The 27,500-nt window shown below is 44.8% G+C and overlaps 2 protein-coding genes across 5 annotated transcripts in view; both read left to right on the top strand.

Moving 5' to 3' along the window:
- Positions 1 to 1,738, top strand: part of ints7 (integrator complex subunit 7) — a 12,214-nt gene extending 10,476 nt beyond the window's left edge. Inside the window, exons 18-20 of the mRNA XM_076272715.1 lie at positions 70 to 168; positions 338 to 523; positions 1,173 to 1,738. Of these exons, the coding sequence (XP_076128830.1) occupies positions 70 to 168; positions 338 to 523; positions 1,173 to 1,535 (648 nt within the window). The 3' untranslated portion in view covers positions 1,536 to 1,738. The remainder of the gene's footprint in view (positions 1 to 69; positions 169 to 337; positions 524 to 1,172) is intronic.
- A 2,889-nt stretch (positions 1,739 to 4,627) lies between these two features.
- lpgat1 (lysophosphatidylglycerol acyltransferase 1) overlaps positions 4,628 to 27,500 on the top strand; it is a 55,863-nt gene continuing 32,990 nt past the window's right edge. For 2 of the 4 annotated variants that reach the window (XM_076271713.1, XM_076271712.1), the window contains exons 1-5: positions 5,505 to 6,535; positions 6,704 to 6,956; positions 15,368 to 15,486; positions 18,935 to 19,030; positions 22,348 to 22,633. In XM_076271713.1, coding sequence (XP_076127828.1) covers positions 6,485 to 6,535; positions 6,704 to 6,956; positions 15,368 to 15,486; positions 18,935 to 19,030; positions 22,348 to 22,633 — 805 coding nt within the window. In that variant the 5' untranslated portion in view covers positions 5,505 to 6,484. Of the gene's footprint in view, positions 5,087 to 5,277; positions 5,449 to 5,504; positions 6,536 to 6,703; positions 6,957 to 15,367; positions 15,487 to 18,934; positions 19,031 to 22,347; positions 22,634 to 27,500 lie in introns of those variants that run through there. The other 2 variants (XM_076271714.1, XM_076271716.1) reach the window with 2 other exon arrangements.

The following is a 27,500-nucleotide window of genomic DNA, read 5'->3' as shown; positions in this document are numbered from 1 at the left end:
TCAATAGTTAGCTCCTGATTTGCCCAATTCATTTGCTATTCCTCCGTCTCTCTTCCTTTCCTCTCTCAGCACACTGCCTGTCTATGTGATGCAGTGATCGCTCTGCTCAAGGTACCCCTGTCCTTCCAGAGGTATTTCTTCCAGAAGCTTCAGTCCACCAGCATTAAAGTGAGTTCTTGAAGGTGTTATGCACAGGTGTTAAGAGCTCAGGCATCTGTTCTAATTCTAACCTTTTGTAGTGTGTTACCATTACTGTATCTAATACCATCATCACATTCTATAATTGGTGGAGTGGTAAGGCACAAACGGTTGACCTTGGATGCACTCTTGGTTTCAGCTTGCCCTGTCACCATCACCACGGACCACAAGTGAGCCGATACCGGTGCAAAACAACCAGCAACTGGCTTTGAAGGTGGAGGGTGTGGTACAGCATGGCTCCAATCCTGGATTGTTCCGGAAGATCCAGTCAGTCTGCCTTAATGTCAGCTCGACACTGCAGAGCAAGACAGGACCTGACTCAAAGGTAAGTGACAACTACAACAGACGTGTCTTATCAAACACACAGCCAAAGGAGAGAAAAAGAGGAGGAAGGATTACAACAATAGCTTTTATGTATGCAGTCACTGATGGATCCCAATGCAACAGCACCATGAAGATAAAGATTTGGTTAGGATGTTCTTGACTTCTCCTTTGACTCAATGGGCTATATTTGAACTTAATTGATCTTAACTCCACCAAGGAGGTTTTGGGTTCTGTGTATAAGGCCAAGGAAGAACCCACGTTTTGGAGCAGATCCAAATTATGGGGTGGATCCAGCAATCATTTTTCACTTTCATTAACGATGCGAGACAAGGGCGTTGACCTTTGTGGAGGTCTGCACTGTCTGAGAGCCCTTATTGTTTTCACAGTTGTTTTTGACAGAGACTTAAAAGTAAGGATCTAAAAAGGTCAAACATTCAGTATTGTCTAATTTGCATCCGCTAATTAAAATCAACACAAACACATAAAGGCAATGACATTACAACTGAGAGAAGAACAAATTCAAGAAGGTCCAGAATGGGACACAGAAACACTAATCAGTCAGTATCATCATAGTAAAACATCCCACAAAAAAGTGGCAAACCATTCACTACTATGAGCTATGGAAGGAAACGTTTTGTCTCTGTCCTCAGGTACCACTGGAGACAAAGACCAACGAGATTGAGCAGAGAGTGGAGCCTCACAACGATTACTTCAGCACGCAGTTCCTGCTCAACTTCTCCGTGCTGGGCAGCCACACGGTCACCGTGGAGGCGTCCGTGGTGGACGGAAGTGGGGTGGAGTGGAAGACGGGGCCGCGCTCGGTCGTGGGCGTGAAGTCGCTGGAGGACCCCTTCTCCCAGCAGCAGAGGCATCTGCTTCAGCAGCAGCAGCAGCAAGCCCAGCAGCAAGCCCAGCAACCGCCACAGCCGCCAACCCCCCAGCAGGCAGCGGCGGTGGCGGCAGCGGCCCAGGCCCAGGCTGCCCAGAGGAGCGCCTATGGGCGGTTCCAGTAGTTGCCACCAGGGGGACAGAACAGGGGCTCTGAAGTCGTCTAGTGAAAATGAAAAGGACATGGGGAAGTAAAAGAAAAAGGGCGGCAAACAGCAGTGTCTGTGGACCATTTCTTGTTGGGCCAAGAATTGACTTAACGTTTGTACTCAAAATGTCAAAGCATGCAAGCCTCTTCATTAAATGCTACATAATGCCATTCCCGTAATTTTGTCACTGCGGAGTAACAGCTTCTTTTTTTACTAGTTTGAAGAACATTAAGATGCATAACGTTGATTCCACTTTAATTTGTTGTGCCCAGTAATTTTCCCATGGGGCAAGTGAGAAGAATGTTCAGTCCTCTAGATGCTAGACCATTTTGAGTGAAAGTATGTCTCTGTCAATAGACTCATAGTACAAATAAATCGTGTAACTATATTGGATCACACAGTATGTGTGGATGAGGCTAACTTTCCAAGGGATTTTAAACAGTGAACAAATATAGTCGGCCTCAAGAGAACTTTGTATATGATCATACCACGATTATCCTGGCAATAACCTGTACGGTTGTGAAATTGGGGAAGCCGTGGCCTACTGGTTATCGTTTTGGGCAGCCGTGGCCTACTGGTTAGCACTTCGGACCTGTAACCGGAGGGTTGCCGGTTCGAACCCCGACCAGTAGGCACGGCTGAGGTGCCCTTGAGCAAGGCACCTAACCCCTCACTGCTCCCCGAGCGCCGCTGTTGATGCAGGCAGCTTACTGCGCCGGGATTAGTGTGTGCTTCACCTCACTGTGTGTTCACTGTGTGCTGAGTGTGTTTCACTAATTCACGGATTGGGATAAATGCATAGACCAAATTTCCCTCACGGGATCAAAAGAGTATATATACTTATAAGGTAACAATTTTTTTATTATTATTTTGCATTGTCAAGTAATACAATACACTTCATACAATGCAATATATTGTATGAGATAAATCATTAACAATACAAGTACAAGATAAATCATGAACAATTATGAAATTGATCACCTTAAGAAGGATCATCATCAGGCATCACTCCACATGTTGACTTCAATCAAAACATTTTTTAGCTGCTTTGCGTCTTCCCCAGTCATTTTTATTCAGGCATTTCAGGTAAATATTGAACTCTTTCTTAAAGACTTTTTCCCATTGCGTTATCTTTAAGTATTTACTTTTATGAATAAAAAATGTCCCTAAAATAATAATAGCATTCACAGGAACATCTCCTCTGTGTTTCCCCTTAAGGAGCTAAAACGTATTTCATCAGTATGTACTGGTCCAGATAGGGATAACCAGATTTTAACAGCAAATCAAAAACTTTCGAGTGACTAAACATGTACTAAAAAAATGGGTTGTTGATTCTATCCCTATCCATTACATCCATTATGGACCAAATATGTTTTCCTTTCTATTCTCTGTAATCTAGTGATTTGCTACCCAATATTATCTGTTGTTCCATATCGGGGAAGAGAGGATGAAATTATGTTTGTATATCAGTTTCCAGTATGACACAACCAACTTGTTGCTGCAATGCTGATAAATTGATTGGTAACTTGGGGATGGTAAAATCACATGACAGTAGGAAGGGCAAACCACCAACTCTGCTTAACAGTTGTCAGAGTACAGTACCAAAAGTCATTCTTCAGGTAAGCTTTTAGCCTGTTTGTTTCTGTCACGCCATTTCAACTTTGTAAATCAATGGCTTTTAAGCCCCAGTCTTACTTTTTTGAAATCTCCTTTCTGTATATGATGGGTTTTATTTCTCCATATAAAGATGAAATTGGATTGGTAAACGGCTTTGAATGTGAGGGATAGATGCACCTCTCTGATGCCACCTATCAAAACATGTTTCCCTTTAATGAATGTCCTTTATATTGAGTTTGATGCTCTCTTTTTTTTTCTATTTCTCCTTCTCCTTATAAATGCCCAAGTATTTTATTTCATTTATGACTGGCATATTGCTTATGTCTGTGTCTTTGCATTCCTTAATATATATTGACTGATCCTCTTAATGCCTACTGGTATTTGGTGTTTATTTTTTTTTTTAAATGGCGTGTCATCAGCTAGTTAACTGATTGTAATGTCTGAACCAAGAAAGTATAATTCAGGGATTTTTTTAAGACAGATAACTAGCATTTCTACCACCAAGATGAAGAGCTATAGACAGCCTTACGCCTACTTGAGGTTGCTCCACCAATCAATGACACAGTGGCATTGGTATCATCATGACATGTTTTGACCCTAGAGTTGCCTTCGACCCTAAGAGTTCAAGGACTTGAAAGAGGAATTCATGCTCTAGTGCATGAAATGCCTTGAAAAAATATAGAAACAATATGAATGCTTCATCTATGAGATCTAGATAATTAACGTTATATTGACAATTAAGCCTGATTGGGACTCATTGATGCATTGTTCAATTCCTGTTAACAATTAATAGACTATTGTAATCTGTCAGGCAGCTCTTATAACAGCCACAAGATGCCAGTGTTGTGCAGGACTTGTGGCATATGCAAGCAAGTATTTTGATTTGTATTTAAATCAGTATTTCAGGATTTGAAATCAGTCATGTTTTATTCGTAGACTTTATTTGTCATATTTTAATCTTGGACCTACAGGATTTAATTTACAATCAAAACTGTTTTTTTTTTTTTGTACAATCCTTGGCCACAGCCCATGGTCAAAATGAATGGTGACTTGTTAAGTAAGTAGTTCGTTTTAATTGTAGGCCTACACCTGAAACGGTCACATTTCTGCAGGCCGCAAACGTAGGCTAAGCAACCTTTAGGCCTATAGTTCAGGTAGGCCTGACCTCGGCATCTACAAAGCTACGACCCCTGTAGCCTATTAAAGTCGAGATGGCCTGCATTAGCATGAACGGGTTTGTTTGTCATTAGAGTGTTTTATACATTTTAACCTATTTTAAATACGGAATAAGGAGAGAGACGCTATCATGGGTTTGTGCATCGAGGATGAGGAATGGAGGGCTTGTCGACGGGTGATGTTTCGTTTAAGCTAAGGAGCGGCGCCTGCGCAGTTGTATGATTGCTGTTAGCACTGTCGTCATAAAGAGATTCTCTTCTGGTGGCTGCAGAGTCGAAGTGCTCATCCAATCGCTTATAACTGCAAAACTAGAGGTCTGACCAGCAAGCTAACATGCGCGATATTATACCTTAAACGGCCTCGACTTTGCAGCAAAATAAAGGAATGTTATTTTTAACTCTTCTGAATCAACCCATTTGGATTTAAGACCAGGGCAAAGCAAGGACTTGATCAACTTTAAAGCAGAATGCTTTGGAACTATCCCTAGCTCATGCATCGATTGAATTATTCGCGTGCCATTGACTGAGAGGCAGTCTGTTTAATGCATCATATCAAACGGGAATGAGGAATGTCAACGAAGCTATATTTCCTACGCACCGGCGACAGGAGAAAATGAATTAGACTTGAAATGTCTGTCATAAAAACTACATGTGACTCGATATACAACCATCTTTGGCCAGCTATTTAGCTGGCAGTGTCATCGTCCGGCATTTGTACGGGGGCATTGAGACTGAGTGAGTACGTTAATGTATAACTACGGAGCTTGGTGGTGGTGGCTACGGTGAAACCAGTGTTGTTCTGTCACCAGCAATTCGGTGCTTGAAAATGTGTCACTTTGTAGCTAACCTTGATGGCGTTGTAAAATGCGGCGCAACACTCGAATAAATGATGTCACACCGTTTGATATTTAGCTAGCATAGCTACGGATATTAGCAGTCATTCTGCGCTATATACGAGTGCTTGATAGACACATCTCAGGAACAGCCCATATTATGGAAATTGCTAGCAAGATGATAATGAAAGAGAACCCCTATTGTCTGTTAAGACTGACTGCAGGTTTTGTTGAATCTTTTTTCAACAGAGATTAGACCTTTAGGTAAATCTTGGTCATTTGGATTGAATATGATTTTACGGGAGGTGTTATTGGCTTAGCTAACGGTAATGTTAGCTTTTTCTTGGTAGCTACCCAGCCTGCTAGATACCTTGGAAACTTAATGGGGATGGATGGACGGGTAGCCTACCTAGCTACTATGATCATAAACTGCTAACGTTATCCCGCTGTCTTGGTTGACTAGCCAATGTTAATCTAGCAAGTTAGCTATCGAGTTAGTTGTGCACCGTTATTTTAATAGGATGGCCAGTAAGATTACCATAATATCCAAGCAGTCAGCATGAACATTTGAGAAATCGAATTTAATCTCAGAAATATCAGTACTAAGAATGTCTTTGAATTGACCAAAGTAGTGAATTGGACAGCACTTACTGGGAAATAAATCGGAATGGATGACATGCACTTCCAGAATAGCTAGCGCGAGATTGCTAGCTATTAGCTTGTTGATAATCGCCTTTGAGTGCCTTATTTGGTGCCACGTTTATGATCATTTCACGGAATGCGATGTAACTTGTTTATTGTTATCATCTGCTAAACAATATAGGCGCAGCCACAGTCTTATTTTACCAGGCATCATTCTCACGAGTGGCCTGCCTGCGCGTCATGGATTAAGAATGCGGTGCTCTGAAGGACGTGATTTCTCCCCCCCCTTTCAGAAGACCGCTTAATGTTTATAACAAACTTCCTTGCTGCGAGCTCAGACAATTATGTTGGCAAGCCTATCACTGCAATTAAGTAAACTACGTGTCTTGTCTACGTTCTGCAAACAGTAACCTAGCTATATGATAACGTCAGTGTGGGATACTGTATCAATGACTAACTTATAACAAGAACTGGCTACCACCAGTTGACTCGGATCACCTTCATATCTCTGGTTTTCTCCTTGCCAGAGTTACTAAGCCAGTTACTATTTAGAGTGCTCAAGGAAGTATCTTTTCATTTAATGTTTTGATGGTTTGTTTTCGATTAGTTAGGGCCATATATAATATCTGCCAGAGCAGGTCAACTGAAAGGTGCATTCATGACTTCATGCGAGTCAAGAGTAGACGGGATCAATTCAAAGCCAGTGTGGGTAAGGATGATGGAGTATACCTGGCCTTTAGAGTATTGAATGGTAAATTAACTTAAATATTTCCGTCGATTGCCTTTCACGACAATGATGTTGCCAAGGAACAATGTTCAGTAACTTATGCTCTCTTCCCTTTTTCTGTTACTAACCGCTGCTCTCTTGTTCTCACAGGCAGGAAACAACAGAATGGCATCCCTCCTTGACGAAGCCGGCAAACTAGGCTGGATTCTATTCAAGGCGCTAATACGTTTCGCCTTCATGTTGTTAAATAACTGTGTTGCTATCCCATCCTATTGCCTCTACTTAATTGCGTTGCAACCTTTGAGAATAATGGACAGCCATACTTTCTGGCAAATCGAAGGACTAATGTTCAAGTGGCTACTAGCGATGGTTTCCTCTTGGGGATGGGTGGCAGGCTACACAGGTGAGTGTACCGCTGTTCTTGTCACAGTTTCTGCCCTTGCTTTTTGTTTGGCCTTTGTGTGGTCTATAGGTTTATTGCACTACGTGTGCACTATGTGGGTCATATACTGTACACACAATTTGGCACAAGGACCTTTGCTGTGATTCCTCGTTCCTGTTGGCTTGCTTATTAGAGGTCTCGGCTCTTGCACCTCAGTGTTTGGTTTCACTAGAGCTTCTAGCAAAATGCTTACAAAATAGAAATGTGTCTGGACATGGTGGCAACAAGGCTGGTTGTTAAATAATGCAAAGGTGTTCTCCTATGCAACAGCTGTCTTTGGAGGTGTGTGTTTATGTCCTTGACACTGTGTGGCACCATATTGTTTTCGGGTTGCCTAATGCATCTGTGGTAGCTGTGGGCTGATTATCTTATTTTGGTGGAGAGATGTGGTTGTGGATGAGGAAGTATTGAGTCAGATGTAATTACTTAACATATCCACAAAGAACTATTTTAAGAGAAACAGTTCCTCCTGGTTGTTGTGGCACTGTGAGGTTGAAAGGTGTCATTTCAGAGTTTTTTTTTGTTCATAAATTTTGCCAAGTAAAGTTTCTCAGTGGTTGCAGAAGAACTAAGCCGACATCTGTTGAAGATCTGTTTGGATCAGAGACATCCCGTCCCAACGTTTTGCTGTTGTGCATGACTGCTTACAGTAAAGTGAATCATGCATATTTCCGTGCATCACAGTAGGACGCAAACCTCTCACCTTGGCGTTGCTGCCACCAGGCTCTGCCTACTGAATTACTGGGGCAATTGAGAGATTGATGGACCGAAGAGGCTCCAAAAAGTCACCATAAATGACACAACATAGATATGCCCTGCACATCTTTGCATATATGGCAGTAATGCAAACTTTTGGTGTGTGGTGACCGCTGTGGTCTAGGACTCTGCATGATGGTTTGCAAATTACTGCTCTCCGGTTCCTCCTGTGCTTTCTGCTTAGCAATGAAAGATACTTTACTTGTGTTCTAGAATCAGACCCAGCTGTTGTCATCCATTCCATTATTTTATTTTTTATTTCAGTCATCAATATATTTTTCATGTAGATCACTTTTATTGATTTGCCCACTTATCACTATTGGTAGGTAAGCCCTCTGCTCAGCATCAAAAAGGTGCTGCTAAGTGTTTGAACTGATGAAGATATCTAGCATGTCGTACAAATGCCTTCCCAGACAGTTGTAGAGGTTCAACCTGAATGCGGTCCTAAGTCACCCTGTCTGATGACTTCACTCACATGGAGTCTTTGCTTGTGCTCCTTGACTCAAAAAGGGTCAACATGTTAAATACATCACCTCCATGCTTGGCTCCATGCCAAGGTCAGGGGGTCATAGCCGGAAGGCAAATGTGCCGCCGCTGTGAATTGTTCTGGTTTAAAGATTTTCAGTAGTGGCCAAATTTGATGTTTAACAGGGGAAGTGGCCTAAGTCCATTAACTCAGACAAGCTGTGTTAGGCTGTGATGCTTTGTTATATGTGGTTCCAAAGTTGATGCACACATTCTGTAGTGTATGTAAATGAAGTCTTAGTCATTTGCACATGAAATGCAACATTTAGGGTAATAGCCTTGCGCATCTTTAGTCAGAGTAGCATGTGCATGTGGGTAGGTCCTGTAGGTCCTGTAAGCAATGGAAGCACAATGGCTGAAAAGACTGAATAACGAGGCATTCCTTTATTTGTCCCCTTTACCTGGGTAGTGGGCCGAATACCTGTAATGGAAACTCGACTGTAGACTTAAATGTCGCTCTGGTCAGCAGTCAGTAACTGACGCAGGGTTATGTGATGTGTTGCCACACAGTCCAGGTGATGGACCAGATGTTTGCACTGAGTCACTACACACTACTGAGCTACTATCACCATGGTGAATAGTGCGCCCTTTTGAGGAACTGCCCACTGTTGCTGAGCAGTGAGTGACTGAGTGAGTGAGGTCATCTCAGGGGTATCCTGTCCTTGCTTCCTCTTGCACTCACTTCATTCTACTCTGAGAAACAAGTTCTTTTTTAATTCTTCTTTATTCTCTTTTTCTCTATGACATCAAGTCAGAAGGTTCTGGCAAATCTAGAGCGTCGGTTGTCAGGGGAGTTGCATTCTGGGAATGCAAGCTCCCAGACTTGGTGCGGAAGAGGGTGTATGTGCTCATGGGTGAATCACTGTCTCCAGGATACCGGATAGGGATTCTCAAAGGCAACGCTCGCCGTTCTTTGTTCACCAGAGGCTACGCACACACGCACACACGCACACACACACATGCACACACACACACACACACACGCACACACACACACACACACACGCACACAGGTAGCCATACCTTACTGAAAGAATTAAGTTTTGTATTTTTTTTGAAATTACATATAAGTGCCTATAGGTGTATGTAGTTTTAAAAGCCTAAAAGTAGGCCTTTAAAATAAGAATATAGCAGATTGTTTGATTAACTATAGAGTTAATTGTCTTTTAGCATGTATAATTAAGGTCTACTACATGAAAGCAAAACTCTATTGCTCCTACTTAGCATACCCCATGGTCACGCGACCCACTCTTTCCACTCCTCCTGGCTTTCTCTCACGTTTACCCTCTTTCCTCAGGTTTCCAACACCTCTTGTTAATCTTCTCGTCTCTCCTTGTCACTCCTCTCATTGCACATCTCGCCTTGTTCCCCATTCAGTTCATTTCTCCCTCCCGTTCGCTCACTCCTACCTCGTTACCAGCTCTGTTTGGTAATCCTTGTCTCGTTTGCTTCCTACTCTAGTTGCATGCTGGTTAATCAGCTTATTTCTCTTATTTACTCTCCTCTCTCAACCCAACACTTAGTGGCCTGATGAACTGATTCAATTTTAGTGTGTGTGTGTGTGTGTGTGTGTACACACTACTCTTGTAGGCTGCCCCTCTTAAATCAGAACTCTGTGCCCATGCCCATCCCCATCCGTTTGGTCGGCACGGTCACAGCTTGTGGCTAGCATCCAGCCTAGCAGAGCCTGGCCCGTGTCATGGAATAGGGGGTTCATCTTCCTGCAGCATTACCACGTGATGCAGAAGGTTTTTACCTCAAGCTGGCTGTGTGTGTGTGGTGTTGGGGGGGGGGGGGGGTGTTACTGTTAACTGTCTTGGAGAGGTTGAGTTATGAAATGAGCATCTTAGTTATCTAGTTTATTAATGGCCTCAATGCCCTGTGACTGGGCTATGACCTTCACATTCGCTTGCCAACACACACACACACACAAATACAAACACACTCACAAACAAACAACCAAATGAGCAAGCACAAGAAGCACAAGCTTTGCCTGTCCCGACCCCTCTTTAAGCTGGCTGAGAAGGAGCTATTCAGTGCCATGTTTCAGGTCGGAGGCAAAACTATGTGTTGGGTCATGTGTGTGTCTGTGTATTTGTGTGTGTGTGTGTGCGTGCGTGCGTGTATGGGCACTTGCGCGGATCAGACACAGCTGCAGGCCGCTGACCCGAGCCTTGCGGTCACACTCCCGGGCCAGACAGGTGCCATGAGCCGTGAGGGGAGGGTTCCAGGATTAGAGTCCACCAATGGGCTACCGGGAAGAATGATTCTAAGAGGTCCTTGGGAGGCACGCACTCTCTGGAAGATCTAATAAGATTGCAGAGGTTAAAGCAGCACAGCTCAGAGTCAGCAGTATTGTCACTACTGTGTTTTTGTTTCCCCATCAGTGGGAGAGATGACATGGAGATTATGCCCCTGTTTGCCAGGTGACCACTTCATGCCTTGTTTCACTACAGTGGAAGCCATTTTATTGTTTATTAGTCAAACTCTTTAATGCACATTTTCCCATGTGTACAGGGTATTTAATGGTTAATGTCGGTAAGTATTGTTTTGGCATGTGGCTTACTCTTGTTTGCTTAGACGGTGGTTTTTATGTATTTCCCTGTTATTTGTTGACAATAGGCCGACTAGGGTCAACTGTCCTTGCCTTAGTTGATGGGTCATCCTGACTAGGTTACATTAGCCAACATGACATTCGAACATTGATACGAAGCGAGTTTGTTGTCCTCTCTCACCCAGAATGAACTGTTTGTTATTGCGTGACTGTGCCCCCATTCCTCTGATGTAATCTGGAGGAAGTGTGGCGTAATAATAGTGCAGTGAGATGCCTTCTGCTAGGAGTTATTCTGTTGCAGTGGGGAGCCGCCCTGCCATAGACCCAGAGATTTTAGGGTTTGACCAAGTCGATTGCAGGAGTTGGCAGAAACAAGACATCCAACCCGCAAACTTCCTACTCACAAAACAATCTAGAGGATACATCTCTATTGCATAATGGGTTTGTATGTATGAGGACTTGAAGTAAACGTCTATGGAGGATATTGCGGCTACTTCTGGTTCGGGACAATTCGGCGAAAAACAAACGCTTGATGTGAATTCAAAAATGTCACTGAATGTTTTCATTTTTCCATGAGCCATTTGGTAGTTTGTAGCAGCACTCGCTCAATCCAGCTGTCGTCAACTTCAGACTGTGGCGCTTTTACCGTTATTTCTAGCTCATCAGAATAGTTATATGACCTCATGCAGCCCATAGAGACTACGCTTTATGACAAGAGGACATGATGAATCGAATTTTTTTTATCGAGAATTGGCATAATGGTCCTTTTATTCAGGGGCAGAGTTCAGGGGATGATGGAAAGGTCTTCTTTGTTTGTGGCATCTCAACATGCTTACTTGATTTCCTCAGCAGTTGTGGGAAGCAAATGGGGGGGGGGACAAGAAGGAATGGTGGCTGCAGCACTCTTGTTAGCATGCTGGTAAGCAGGCCAGGTGTCCTGCCAGATCGCTAGTCACCAGAGAAGGAGGGAAGAGAAGAGGGAACACGAGCAAACAAGAAAGAGAATGAAGAATGGAGGGAAGGAAAGGAAGGAGAGAGTGAGTAAGTAATGGAGGAAGGGAAGGCACAGGGCCAGCAGTGTCGCCTTCAGTAAGGTGAGGAGTCACCGAGAAAGAATTGGGCTCCAGGAAACGCCACAGACACCTCAAGCCATAGCTCTGCTTTCTTCTGTAGGACTGTATTGTTAAGGGGATTCTGGCTTGAAGCACTGCACTTGCAGTTGGGTATAAATTATGCTTAGCCTTTTTATTCATTGTTGCCATTTTCTTCCCAGTGGGAGTGTCCATGTGAACGCTCCATGATTGGGCTTTTTCTCTGTTTCATCATTTTGGAGCAGCAACAGAGGCCTACTTTGTTGCCTGTGGAACTGGAAAGCTACATCCCTGGTGTTAAATGAACTTATTTATATTTGTTTAACCTCTCCGGCAAGTCTTTGCGACCCGAACAATTCCATACAAGTCTGCTTGCATATGTGTATTTGAATACTAGCAGGAATAGCTGTCTGCTTTTTTTGCATGGCACAGTTCTGTTTCTGCTGTTGAAAATACATTTGCAGTCTCAGCGTGTCTCAGCAAGGCAACAGGACGGTGATGTCCTTGCTGCTCAGGCCTCTGTTCTCAGCCACAGTGCGATTCACTGAGAGAGAAGCAAGCTGGCAGTAAATCCTTAGCCTAACTCGCATGACAATAATGCCCCCCCCCCCCCCCATCATGCCCTTTATAATGCTATGACTCTTAAAGACTCTTATTCCTTAAAGTCCGTGTCTGGTTTTACCCCCCCCCAACCCCCGCCTCTGTGAGGACCAGAGCAGTCATAGGTTTGCCTTACAAAATGCACAGCGGATTTTTTTTCCCTCTCCACCCTTTATCTCTATTTCTCTGGTTTCTTTTCCTGTTAGAGATCTTATTGAGTATAACGAGCTGCTTTGACCCCAGTCAGTGCAGCAAACAATTGCTCTCCTTGCGGCAGATTAGCTCTAAAACAGCAAGGCTTGCGGCAGATTAGCTCTAAAACAGTATGGCTTGTGTGCTGATGTTGCTGTCTGCCGAGTTGTTCTCTGTCCATTGTGTATGTTATGGTTATAGTTATGGTTACGTAGCAGATGGTTTTGTATGTTCATTTAGTTTTTTTTCATTTGGGTAGTACCTCATTCTTGTCTGAGTCAGTGTTGGTGATCAAATGATTAGTTTATAGCTTATTGGTTACAACTCGGATCATTTGTGTGAGTATTCTGACTAGGCCTTTTGAAAAAAGATTAAAGTGTAGTTACAAGCTCCTCAGTGGGTTGATGGTGGATTTGTTCAGCTCCTTCGCCGAAGATCTGCTAGCAGCTAGCTCATGGCTACATATATTGTCTAACAGAGCTGTGTCAGTCACAAATGTAACTTTAGAGCTGCTGTGAGCTTGGGCGTTAAGTGTGTGTTTTCCGTCTGTATTTATCATATTGTGACCACCAGCAAACAGAACAGTCAATAAACAGAGTTTCTTCAAGCCAGGCACGGAAACAGATCAGATGTCCTATCTCCTAGCAACAGCCCAGGAGCTAAACCACAGATTGGCACACATGCTTTTTGTTCATTTGCCCTTGTGAATTCGAGGAACTGAGAAGGCGATAGGAACTAGGCCCAGGAAGCTGATGATGACATTGAATCAGGTTTCGCTGTTAGAAATTCTGACCCTGAATTCTAAAATTCTGATTGTGCAGGATGCCATTGGATCAATTTAGACCAATCCTCAAGTTTACAATGGATTAAGGTATTTCCTGGCTTCCGACATGGCTGCACAACAGAGAAATAGTTTGTATTTGGAATCCAGTCAAGACTTATGTTTGGAACACCCCCCCCCCCCCTCTCTCTCTCTCTCGGCACCAGTTTTCATTGCCTTTCAGTATTTGTTCCCAATAATTATTGCCCTTTGACTTTTCTCTAAAATGTAAGTCTCTTCAGCACACAAGTGTTTGCCAAGTGTTATTGTTTTCAGTCTCTAGGTAGAGGAAGACTTGCCCCCACCCCATCCCCCCTCCTTTTGTTGTCACTATTGTGTTGGCTGTCAATAAGTGGCTTGGGGCCTGGTGGGTAATGACTCCAGTCTGTAGTTGGCTCTTCCATAAATAGTGGGTGCCAATATAAATCAGGCAGCAGATCGCCAAGCCTCAGCTGAGGTCTGCTTTTTAATTGTGTTTAATGATGTGTCCGTCAACTCAAGGCATTCTTCCTCCGGTCAGAGTAATCAAAACAGATGAGCATTTATGGCAGTAAGTAACGGATTTGTCAGTTTTGTCACAAATGAATGAAACTGTGACTAACTGAGTGAACACATAGCAGCCTATATGAAGTTTGAGTTGATGGAGTATTTTGTATCCCCAGTAATATTTCCAAAGAGGTTGTTCTTTGTTTAAGCCTGGCAGTGTTTGGTTAAAGTTGTTGGAGATACAATTGTTTTCGAGGCATAGTGCTAGGAAGTAGACCTTTGTCATTGTTAGAAATTTCACCATGAGGACTTTCATTTCCTTTTGGTAAGTACAGTGGCAATATAACAGTAGTAGCCTCATGGTTCCTCTCCTCTGAAAAAAATCCAAAGCTGATGCAATTCAGCAAATTCCAAACGTTTTGTTCATCCACGGTCACCAGGGGGGTATTCCAAGTACGTGTTTTAGTGATACACCTGGGTAAGTCTGGGGTTGCCGGTTCGAGCCCCGACCAGTGGGCCGCGGCTGAAGTGCCCTTGAGCAAGGCACCTAACCCCTCACTGCTCCCCGAGCGCCGCCGTTGAAGCAGGCAGCTCACTGCGCCGGGATTAGTGTGTGCTTCACCTCACTGTGTGTTCACTGTGTGCTGTTTGTGTTTCACTAATTCACCGATTGGGTTAAATGCAGAGACCAAATTTCCCTCACGGGATCAAAAAAGTATATATACTTATACTTATACTTATACAAGTTAACTCAGAGTAAGTGGTAAACCTCCTACAACAAGAGCCCTATGACATTGTTTTGATAGAAGAATGAAGTCATACAGCTCTTCTATTAGGAGGTTTACCACCTACTAGGAGTCCACTTACCCAGGTTTGTCACTAAACCACATACTTGGAATACCCCCCAGGTTATTTGTTATTTATTGTAAACCTGTGTCTGAGCAAGAACAATGGCCTCGTTGTTTGGTTTCATTCAGGCAATCTAAGGGGCAGCCAACACTAACCTCAACATGAAAAACGGTAGTGGGTGGGATGTTGTCATTGCAATGAGAGTCTCAGTTTCACTGTAACTATTTGATGAGACTGACCATACTGCATTTTCTCATGTTCTATTGCCTCAACAGGGATTTCCGATAACCATGATAAATCATTGCTATGGTTGATTACATTTGGGCAGGGGGACATATCAGTAGGTTTCCGTCAGCTCTATAGTACATTGACCGTTCTGTGCAACCTCTATGCAACCTTCATGTTCAGTACAGTGAAGCAAAGCATTCTGTCAAGTCTGTCTGTTGTGAATGGGAATGTTACTAATGTGGGTGGTGATGTGGTCTGTTTGCACTTTTAGTGACGGAATGGGGGGACGACGTGAAGCCCATCTCGGAGGAAGAGGCCATGGTCATCGTCAACCACCAGGCCACCGGAGATGTCTGCACCCTCATGATGTGCCTGCAGGACAAGGGCATGGTAGGTGGACAGGCGGTCATGATGGCATAGCCTATCTGTGTGCCGATTGGGTCACGGCGCTCACATGCAAGTGCAAGTTGTTGACACAAAGGGCCAGTCAGGAGGACTCTTACTTTGAAAGGTTTTTTTCTAAGTCTCCTCCAGTGATGAAACAGAAGGGGAAATAAAAGGATATGCTGTTTTCCTTTTGTGGTCTTAATGATCTCATTTCCTGGGTCGAGTTTCCTTATCAGGGTTGGGGTGAGGCGTATGTGTGTGTGTTTGTTTGTGTGTGTGTGTGTGTGTGTGTGTGTGTTTAAGATTTGCATGTATGTTTAAGACGATTTTTGTTACTCTTTGTGTGCGTGTACATCTGTGTCTCATTTTTTGTTTGCTTCAACTGTATTGATGTGTCTCCGACCTCCGTGTATGTATTTTAAGATAATTTTCTGTTTGTTTGTACTGTATTTGATTGTGTGTGTGTGTGTGTGTGTGTGTGCGTGCTGTTCCCTCCCTTTTGTGTACAAAGAGTCGTCCCAACCCAGACCAAGTTAATGAGCATTGACTTAAGCAGGAATGTGTTTGCCCAAGATAAGCTATCGGGGCAGTTCCTCGTTTTGCTCCTCATCTGACGACCCTGGTTGTCAGACGAGGCTGTTAACCCCACAGCACAAGTCAACCATTTATGAGAGGAGGAAATCACCCACAGTGTTACTCCGTGCTCTTGAGTTCATTCCTACTAGGGCTCTCACTCAGGTCATTTAAGGGCCATTTGCACCGTTACAATTTTTTGCTGCCATCTAGGGTAAAAGCAGTTGAATGTGGTACTTTTTTTAATAACACTTATATAATATAATAATGCTTATAATAGCATTTAGACCTTCATGGCCACTGCAGGAATAGCCGCCCTGAAAATAAAACAAAATTGCCTCCAGCTGCCTCATTAGCCTTGTAAATAAATAGTGTCTCCGATTTCTGCGTTGTCCAGCGATATTAACTGAACAGGACTCTGCACACAGAGGTGTTTATGTGTTCCGTCTTAAGAATCAATTGTGTAAGAGTAACGTAGAAATTTCAGTATTATTCAAGCACAGTCCGCATCAGTTTTAGTGCTTGCGTTTTGAATCCCAAATTAGTTCCTATCAACTCTTGAAGTCTCTTGACCCATGAGGCCAAAGTTGGCTTTTCAGTACAGTTTGCTCTTTGCTTTGCATCTCTGAGCCCTTCTTAACTTTGTGGCTCTCTTGTCTCACACACACACACACACACACACACACACACCAAGGTCAGGCCTGGTCAGGGAGTGCGTGTGTCGCTGGGTCTTCTGTGCTTAGCCTACATACTACCCCCACAATCATTTGCCCAATTGGAGGCTGGCTCTCTCCATTGTTGTTGGTCTATAAATATAAATCACTGCCTCCCATACCCCTCCCAATTGGTTCTTGACCCTCCATTGTCAGGGAAATGAATTGAGTTCATTTTGTCAGGTTGGATGCAATGCCCTCCAGCACCCACCCATACAAAAGGGCTGTTAACTTGCACAGGCTTGGGGCTTTAAGGAAAGTTGGTTAGCACGAAGTACTGTCCTCAGCTTTCGTGAGCAACACTGTAATTGAAACGTGATGTATGAAAGGTGCTCTGTAGATATAAAGTCATCTTTTATATGGTTTATATGGTTAGAGTGCTTGAGTTACATTTGAAGGTCAAAACCAATTTGTGAGTGAAATTTGAGGAAAGCCTTTCGAAGTGCTTTATAGAAGCCTATTAAGCTTTATCTTAATATTGCACTTGCGTGCAGAAGCCAAAACTCTCAAGTCTGATTTTAAAGCAGATTTTGACACATTCCACAGAAAGTATGTAGCCGGACGAAAAGGTATGACCAATCCCTTTTCCTCAGACGATCCTGCCTTATCCCCAGCGTTTGACCTGCAGTGATGCTCAAATCTGTCTGCCTGTGGCAAGCACCCAGACTCCAGAAGGCCTGGGCCATGGGTGTCAGGTGCCCGCGCTTGGCAGGGCTTCAAGGCCCAATCGATGCCTTTACTTAACACAATTACAATCTGGTGTGCAACTCATGCACAACAGACTCCAGCCCAGAGCAAGGGTCTCTTTGATCCATGTGCTTCGCAGTTATCCTCTAAAGGATTAAGTTACTCACACACACACAAACCCGCTCATCTCTCATTGTCTCTATTGTACACACCCTGATGAAGTCAGCATGTGATGTGATGTGTGGGTTACAGTAGCAATCAAAAAGCTCATGGCCTGTTGAGCACGGTCACGTACAACAAACTCGTTTCAACACTGAAACCATTTTAGGAGTAACTGTACTAATAATGCAAGCGTGCAGTGGTCAACCGTGTCCACATTCAAGTCTGTCTTGTGTTCTAAACGGAGGCGAGTAGTTGTCACAGGACTGGGTTGTCGTGCAGTTTATCACCATGAAGGGCTACTCTGCCAATCAGCGGCTGTGGCGGAAAAGAGCTGGCGCCTGGGCAGTCCTTCCCCCCCAGAGAGGACAGACCTTGGCTGGGTAAAGCTATCTGTCTGGTTCCCTGCAAGCCCAGGGCCATAGATCATGTCAAGAGGGTCTGTGTGTGTTGTGTTTGGGTGTGTTTCAAAGTCTCTGTGTGTGTGTTTGTGTGTGTTGTGTGTGGGCATGTGTTGGGACGTTGATGTGCCAGTCCTCAGTAGCTGACAGGAGAAGTGAAGCCGCTAATGTCGCCCGTGCCAAGGGAGGGAGTGACACGATCAGCATGAGCAGCTGCAGCCCCGGCTCCTTTGCCCCAGAGCAGGCTGCCCTCCCAGGAGGGGGAAAAAACAGGGCAAAGCTGACATTTGCCCAAAAACCTCCACCTCCGCCAGGGCAGTCGGGGCAGATATGATGACCACTCACAAAGATACTTTGTCTTGTGTGTTTGTTTGTTTTCCTCCAGGCTGTGTTTGCATTTGTGTTAGACAGTGCTGGCAGCAGGTGTATGCAAAGTCGTGGTGACACAAGATAAGCGCTGACGACACAGTGTGCCTGTTGTCCCCTTTGACTGAGCGCTAATGAGACCGTGTGTCTGTTGTCCCCTCTGATTCAGCACGGATGAGACTGTGTGTCTGTTGTCCCCTCCGACTGAGTGCTGATTATGTGTGTCTGTTGTCCTCTCCGACTGAGTGCTGATTATCTGTGTCTGTTGTCCCCTCTAACTGCGCGCTGATGAGACTGTGTGTCTGTTGTCCCCTCTGACTGAGTGCTGATTATGTGTGTCTGTTGTCCCCTCTAACTGAGTACTGATGAGACTGTGTGTCTGTTGTCCCCTCTAACTGAGCACGGATGAGACTGTGTGTCTGTCGTCCTCTCCGACTGAGTGCTGATTATGTGTGTCTGTTGTCCCCTCTAACTGAGTACTGATGAGACTTTCTGTTGTCCCCTCTAACTGAGCGCTGATAAAACTGTGCTGTCTGTTGTCCTCAATTTCAGGTGGTGCGGAAGATGATGTGGCTGATGGACCACGTGTTCAAATACACAAACTTCGGCCTGGTGTCCTTGATCCACGGTGATTTCTTCATCAGACAGGTAAAGCACCACAGATGCAGAGCAATCAGGCCCAACACTCATTACCACCCACCAAATCATCCTCTCTCTCTAAAGTGGCTAGACTAGCCAGTGTCGTTGTGCGATAAAGGTTATCTCACCCCATACGGGTCCTTTAGCATTGGAAGGACCAAACAGCGTGTCACACTAAAATATTACCTGGCACTTTCATCTGGAGTGGCAGACCGCAACACAGTCCAGATATTCATGTATCTTTTGTTGCGTATGCTGACCCAGCTCCAGCAAAGGATTGGCATCGCACTTTAGTGGTGGAGGAGAAATGAACTGTGGCAGTATTATCCCTGTGACGGCAACAAGACAGATGCTCATATTTCAGAGGGTGTCTTTCTTCCATTGGTTGGTGATTCTTGGCCAGGATAGTCTAAGAGTGTTGGCTGAGGTATAGGCTGTTTGGATTAAGACATGTCAGCCAGGAGCCACTAGGTTCATTTTAGTGCATTTGGACCGCAAGCCTTTGATATAACACTGCAGTCAAAACGGCGTCTTGGCGTCATTAATGGGAGAAGTTCTGTTTTGGTGAAGGCATTAGTCTTTATGCTCTAACAGTGCTACCTTGACGTGTCCCCCTCTGTATTATAGATGCAGCTGAGTTGATGGACCTTTGGAAGTCACTTGAGTCAGAGTTTTCATTTCATGTATTTAGACAACATACATTAATCAACATTTCTGTAAATGCGCCAGTGTTAGCCAGCCAGCTAACTTTCAACTGCAGTCCTGGCAAGATGTAATAATAACCATCAATTGACTTGGCCAGTTGTTCAATGCGAAGTTGGTAGTAAAATATAATTTACAAAAACACAACAGATCTGTCTAAGGTGAGGACAGAGGTGCTGAGTTGGGTCGATTCCATGATAAATGGATCAAGCTGCATTGGGTCTAAGGTGACTTAGCATACTATCCTAGCCTGTACCACCAGTGTGTTACCTTGAAGAGAGTACAGTGAGGCTGAAGAGTGAGACTTCTGTGCTAGCACGTTATGACGGCTAGCCTGAGGTGACCGCTGGTCAGTAATTTGTGTCGGTGTAGGTGGAGATCACTGCTCAGCTGATGATGGGCTGCTGGACTTCAGCTGTTCTCACATATTTGTGCGCATTCCTCAACACCTCTCCCTCACACACACACACACACACACACACACACACACACACACACCTCTGTTCCCTGACTCCAGGAATCTTTCAATTCCACAGATGCACGCACAGTAGCATGCACTTGTATCTGTGTCCATTGCATTTACATGAAGATGCAAAACTTGTGTACAATAGCACAATGACCCAAAGTAGATTCTTTAGGGCCGTTTCCACTGTAGGGACCACCCCTGTATGACCACTTTCAGGAATTTTTACAAGGGTGAAATGAGCTCAGGGGTAGGCAACTTGCCAGTTAAAAATGTCAGCACTGACCTGTGGCAAGTGACAGCACCTATTTGCTGAGTGCCTTAGGTAGCCTGTGGTGTCTATTGACTTCAGTTCACTCCATTTGAAGGTATTTGCGCATAATGTATTGATGGGCTATCCGAGGTGAATCATTTAGGAAGTAGGAATGTTTAGATTACTGTAACTGAACACGTTAGTAAATGCTAATAAAGCATTTAACACCAGTGTGGTCTGTCATTGTGGTGATGGTATTTTCTGCAGCTGCTATCGTACTTTAGTTCATCTAATCATTGTGATGATGGCTGATGATGGGGGGAGGGCGGGGCGGGGGGGTTCCTGTACATGTCCCCATTACCTGGGTAGTGTGCCGAGTTCCTGCTGTGGGAAACCCTGCTTTTGTCTTAAAGGAGTCTGTATCTGTCTCTTTTACATACATACATATACACGCACGCACGCACGCACACACACACACACACACACAGACACACAGAGACATACACACACCATACCTCTTCAGTACTGCTGTGCAGAACTTTTCTCAATCCCTCAACCAAAGAGCCTTTTTAACCTGAGCTCTGCCTGAAATCTCTCTCACTCTCTCTTATCTTTCCCACTCTCTCGCTCACATCAGCCCCACTGACACGTCTTAAAGGGGCCACTGAAAAATTAACATTCTGCCATTATCCATTAGCTCATTCCAGTAGTCATCCATTAAAGGGTTGCTTGTCAAGATAAAATTATCCAGTGAACCGTCAGTAACCAGATAAAGTCGCTCTCTACTCACCTCATTAGCATCGAAAGAGTCATGCTATACAATTAGACTCTCATCTCTTCGCTCCTGAGCTCTTGGAGAGAAACACAAAGCCCACATGGGATTTGCTATTATGACAAAGAATAGCTAAAAAGAGTACCTTTTTAATGGTCCATAGCCCTTGAATTACTGACCCTGAACCCGGGACCAATAATCAGAATTATACCTGGGGTCGACCAATTGTCAGTCGGTGACGTTAGCGCTGCACCGGGGCAGCCATGGCCTAGTGGTTAGCGCTTCGGACTTGTAACCGGAGGGTTGCCGGTTCGAACCCCGACCAGTAGGAACGGCTGAAGTGCCCTTGAGCAAGGCACCTAACTCCTCACTGCTCCCCGAGCGCCGCTGTTGTTGCAGGCAGCTCACCGCGCCGGGATTAGTGTGTGCTTCACCTCACTGTGTGTTCACTGTGTGCTGAGTGTGTTTCGCTAATTCACGGATTGGGATAAATGCAGAGACCCAATTTCCCTCACAGGATCAAAAGAGTATACTATACATATTATTACCTATCTATCTGCCAGGTGGCCGGGATGGACACTGGGTATTAGCTGAGATGCCACTGAAGCACCTCGCCCTGCACTCTGCTACAGTTGTTTGCCGCTGAGCCGCCCTCGTGCCACCAACCCACCCTCTCCTGTGCAGCCGACTCTAATTGTTTGTCTAAGCGGTGATGGGCTTGAGCGGTTTTGCTCGTAGGGTTCCCTCTGATGACCGGCGCTAAACGTTAGTCCCAGTAGTCACCTATTGGCATCACAGTCTCAGATAGAGCCTCTCGCCTGAGCTTTGATGAGCTACTCCTCTGCTGGGTTCAAACCACCCTCCTATTGTGCCCTGTTTGTGGGCTGTCTTTGAGCTGCAAATCAAAGACTCCAACAGAATTAACTGCTTCAGGCAACTGTGTGGGATTGAAGTTGACCTTCCTCGGATGTTATGCTATAAATGCAGTCAGTTCTATTTCCCCCACCCAATCTTCCATTTCTGAATTGTTAGACGTGCTGCATGCGGAGGAGTGACCTCTCCCACTTCCTCCTCCTGCTCGCATCACTTCCTGTCAGTTAACAGCATTGACTTCCTGTGTCCGGTTTCCCCGCCAGGGCAAAGCGCACCGGGACAAGCAGCTGGTGTACCTGAAGGACCACCTGGACAGGTTCTACTACAGCCGCGAGCGGAAGTGGATCGTGCTCTTCCCCGAGGGCGGCTTCCTGCGCAAGCGGCGGGAGACCAGCCAGGCCTTCGCCAAGAAGAACGAGCTGCCGCACCTGACGCACGTCACCCTGCCGCGCCTGGGCGCCACGCAGGTCATCCTCAAGACACTGGGCCCGCAGCAAGAGAACGGCACCCTGGGAGCCGGAGACGCCTCTGCCACCACCGGGCCGACAGGTACGCATGAGCATGCGTGTCGTAAGCAGATATATACATATTGTGTGTGCAAATAGATGCACATGGGCATGAATGCATATGTGGGTATATGCTTCTGTGACACACACACACACACACACACACACACACACACACACACACACACACACACACAAATACAAATACATATGCATGTTGTGTTTACATGCCCTCCTTGGGCATCAGCAGGAAATTAGCAGTCTGGAGGCTGATGGGTGAGCCCGTAACCACACGTACTCAGCGTTCCATATTCAAGCGACAGTTTAAATATTCAGACATGCTAAATACCCTCACAGGCAGTCTGTCATGCGTACACACACACACACACACACACACACACACACACACACACACACACACACACACACACACACAGACTTCTCTCCCTGTCCCTTCACTGAACCTCCCACAGCCCTTCCGCTCCATTAGATCTCCTGCCCAGTCACTCTGCCACTGCCTCTCAAGGCCTTCTCCCTCTTTCTCCATCCTCCTCTCTCTTTCTCCATCCTCCTCTCCTTCTCTCTCTCCCTCGTTTTTTTTGTCTTTTATCCCCCCCATTCATCTCTTCTCTTTCTCTACGCTTTCTCTCTCTCTCTCCTTCCCTCTATCTCCTTCCTCTTTTCTGACCATAAATGACCACTCTAATCCACATGTCCTTTGGAAGTAGACGGCCACCTCAGCCATCTGCCAAGCCCCCCCCCCCCCCACCGCGCCCCCACCGAGGCAACCCACTTCCCCATTTTCAGGGAGCCAGAGGAGTGAATTCACTCCCATCACAGTTCCAGAGTTCCGATTTCAGCGGGCACTGCCAACCTTGGACCGAGTCACGATGCGAAAAGGGCAGTTTGTCATCAGCAGCATACTAGCCCTAGCTCTACAAATTTGGTCCAAGCTCTTCTCTAACGGGCCAGTAAGCACTAGTCGGTGTCTGTTTTAAAGCGATGGTTTAGGGTAATTTCACCCTAGGGTCCTTTGCACCATGACCCCGAGCCAAACACCCTCCCAGAACCTGTTTTCACTGGGTCGAACCCTGGTCGAGTAGCGCTGTCAGAAACTAATGAGTTTCTGCAGTCGTAATGGTACCAACTTTTATCTCGTAAATTACCCCACTAATAATGAATGGTACAAACTTCTACAGTAGTACAACTATGTTCTTTACTCATAAAACGAGGCATTGAAAAGTTTGTAAATACACCAGTAGTTTATTTAAATAACACTTGTCTGATGGATGCTACTATCTGCTACTGCATTGACGTTACTTCCGTGATTTGGGAAAAGCCCGTAAAAGTCCTGGCAGGAAGCATGCATAAGGATGTAGAGCCAGGAAAGCACTAATATTTTGTTCGTAGTACCAGTTTGCAACAATTATTAGTTAACACTAAGTTAAAATATTAAAAACTGGATATACCCAAAAAACGTTCCTGATGGCCTCCCATCATGAGTGTGCAGTTGCAGTTTTTGTTGTTGTTTTTTTAACACATGGTGCAGATCCATGCGGTATCTGTTCTAATGGTGTTTTTGTAAAGATTTGTTTTCACAGCCAATGGAGCTTCTAAAAATGGCTAAGCGCGACCTGGCAGTGTTGGGCTGATGGAGCAGGGGAGTTTGCTGATGGCTGGCTTCCCAGAGAGAGAGAGAGAGAGAGAGAGAGAGAGAGAGAGAGAGAGAGAGAGAGATGGAGAGGGAGTGAAAGTGTGTTAATTTCTCCATTCCAAAAAAACACCCAATCAGCCACAGTGTGTTTAAAACAACACCAAAGTATGGCGCAACCCAGCCAAGCAGTGATGGATGCTGTTTTTAAGTCCTCGAGTGCTTGACCTTTCTGCTGGCTTCGGAGAGACTCTTGGGTCTGTTGTGTATAAATTGATGTGCTGTAGCTGACCTCGCTGACTTTTCTAGTGCTGGTGATGTAAGAGTGCTCTAGGATCAGCTGGAATGTTTATATACATGTTCATATAGGATAACGACTGATGAAATGTTTGTAATGCATGAAACTAATGTATGGGAACTCCCCGAAGCAAACTGTAGGATTAAACTAGAAATGCCATATATGGCTAAATGTTTTGAGCAGACCGTGGTTAGCTCTCTCAGGTTCACTCTGAGTGTGCGTGTGTGTTCTCTTATCATGGCCGGTGTCGTCCACTGTAGCTGGGGTACTGAGTAATGTCCATGCTTGCACAGGTTGAGCTCTCCATTATGATGCACCGCTCTTCCCTCCTGTCTGTCTCCTGCTCTCTTTTTCTTTACCATGTAGTCTACCTTTTCTTAATCTCTCTCTCTCTCTCTCTCTCTCTCTCTCTCTCTCTCTCTCTCTCTCTCTCTCTCTCACACCGTCTCACTCTCTGCCTCCCACGCTCTGTGCCTGTAAGGCTGACGAGAGACATGATGGATGTGGAGCAAGAGCTCAGTCAATGCATTCTAATTGCTATAGGTTCACTCTTGCTACTCTTGCAACGGCTCCTCACCAGAAAGGAAGTTCCTGGTAATCAGCAATAGAACTGATCTCAGGTCATCCAGGAGTGGTCAGGGAGGACAAGCGTAATACCCCTGATACAGGAAGTACCAGATCCCTAGACAATGTACTTGTATAAGGGAACGCTTACAGTTTTCCATAATTGTTAAAACACATTTTTTGAAACCTTCCACCCCTTTCTCCATTCTCAAACTACATTCACAGAATGTCTGACAGTTCTTGCAAAATCGCCTCAAAAGTTTTACTTTTGCTCAAAACCAAACAGTGTCAGAGTACCGATCCAGTGTATGATTGAAGTGTTCCCTTAATTTTTTTGAGCAGTATACTAGTAGCGCACCAAACGAACTTTCGTACAATACAGCAGGGCTCCAGACTAACTTTTTGCACTGGTTGCACTGGTGCGCCTAACTTTTTTTCTTAGGTGCACCAGCACAAAAGTTAGGTGCACCCAAATTTTCAACCACATCGCATTTAACATCGCAGCAGGTTCATTTTTTTCCCTTAATTACTGTCCTTTATAGGTTGTCCTATGACTTATGATTTACAATTCTACAAGAAAAGTAACTTAATGAAGTGTTGGTGCTTTAAGTGCTTCACTGAGCTGAAATTTAAACTTAAAACATCTCAAGATGAATTAAATAAAAATAACAGTGAGTAAATTAACAGTGCACGTCTTTTAAGGGCTTCAAACTGCACATCTCATGGCTCAGTGTCTTACATACTATCCTTCATGATCTTTAGGCCTTGGCTAAACCAGCTCGCCATGCTAGCATCTTCTATAGAAATGTATTTGAGCACAATTTAAAGAGATGTTCCAAGTAGCCTGGGGGATTTTTATGTGATTTTGCAATGATTGCAATAATCATTTGACTGTCCCACAATGCAATTTACTTTTTAATTTTAGTATTTTTAAATTTTCAATAAGAACATTACTATGGTTAATGCAGTAACGAAATGGTAGGCCTATTATTATAGGCTATTGCAATGACTTGCCATGCTCGATCTAAATGTGTCCATTCAATTCACCGTACACAATGACCAGTTATACATGCAGGGAATATTCGGGCTTTAAATGTAGCAGCGATATTCGGTTTGCGCCAAATACCGGATTAAATTGATTGATGCCATCAGAATGAGTTTACACAACTCGCGCGCAAAACGAATATTGCTGTTGAAAACCGGGTTACTCCCTGCATGTAACTGCGGTCAATGACGCACTCCTTTTCGGCGATATCTGTATCTCTCTCGTTCGGGAAGGCCTTGTATGCATTGTTCGCAATTTTAAGACTTCTTTTTATCTGCAATGACTCCTATAAATTTGGCGCAAGTGGCATTCCTGTACGTCGGGTTTACGTTCAAACTGTTCTGGTGAATAATTATTTCGGACTGAACTTGGTGAAGGGAAGTTTCACTAGGCCTATCGTAGGCAACGATAAACTTGATAATCATCTCGGGCTCGTCTGATCGGTTTGCTGCTGCCAGCCTCCGAAAGGCAGTGGGGAGAGGGTACATTTATCTCGGCCTATGTGACCACACTGTAATGCAACTACATCCACTCTGTTTATCTGACGGGTCTCTGACCTCTCTCTCTCTCTCTCTCTCTCTGCAGCACACACATTTTCAAATTTACACACAGGCACTGGGCCACGGCCAATCAGAGGGGAGGTCCCGCCCTTCACTATCTGTGAATTGTTTAAACCACGATATTGGCCAAATATGTGTCTGTTATTGAACCAAAGGTAGAGTTTCAATGCGGAACCTTTTCCTCTCTCGAATAGCTGGTCGCACTGGTGCGACCTCCGATTTTTTTTAGTCGCACTTTTGAAAAATTAGGTCGCATATGCGACCAAATTGGTCGCACTCTGGAGCCCTGTACAGGCTCAATTCACCTCTGACCAAGCGGTCATTCCCCTGATATGACACACATTTCCCCCTTATATTCACAGCCTCCTTTTTGGATGCCTGTCCAGGATTGCTAAACAAGAAAAACATTCAATTGGATCTGAACTGAACTGGAAGTGAGACAGATCTATGCGTAGCTCAGTGGCGCAATAGAGAAGTGGAGCTCCTCCGAGCACAAGGAAAACAAGGAAAACTGAACATCCAAAACAGTTGAGGCAAGTTGAAAGAAACAAACAACCCCTATAGCTGATGTTGCAGGCCTCGTCGTAAAAAAACCCCAAAAAACTGTTTCTGGGTCAGCCGTTGGCAGCGCATGTGTATGTAGTAGTGCTGCTGATGCTGTTTGGGGTAGACTGCGCACAGTCATCATGACTGCAGCTCCTGAGGGTGCAGTTGCAGAATGCTGAGTGCTAATGCGGGGTGGGGTGGGGTTAAGGAGGGCTGCTTTGTTATTAGGAGGCTCCAAAAGCCGGC

This window comes from Alosa pseudoharengus, unplaced genomic scaffold, assembly GCF_046254945.1.
Source record: "Alosa pseudoharengus isolate Yale_2024_CS ecotype anadromous, Long Island Sound unplaced genomic scaffold, YU_APseudo_1.1 YU_APseudo_1.1_scf_7, whole genome shotgun sequence".
NCBI lineage: Eukaryota > Metazoa > Chordata > Actinopteri > Clupeiformes > Clupeidae > Alosa > Alosa pseudoharengus.
Note: the sequence above shows the minus strand (reverse complement) of the source record. Positions and strands in the feature narration are given on the sequence as shown.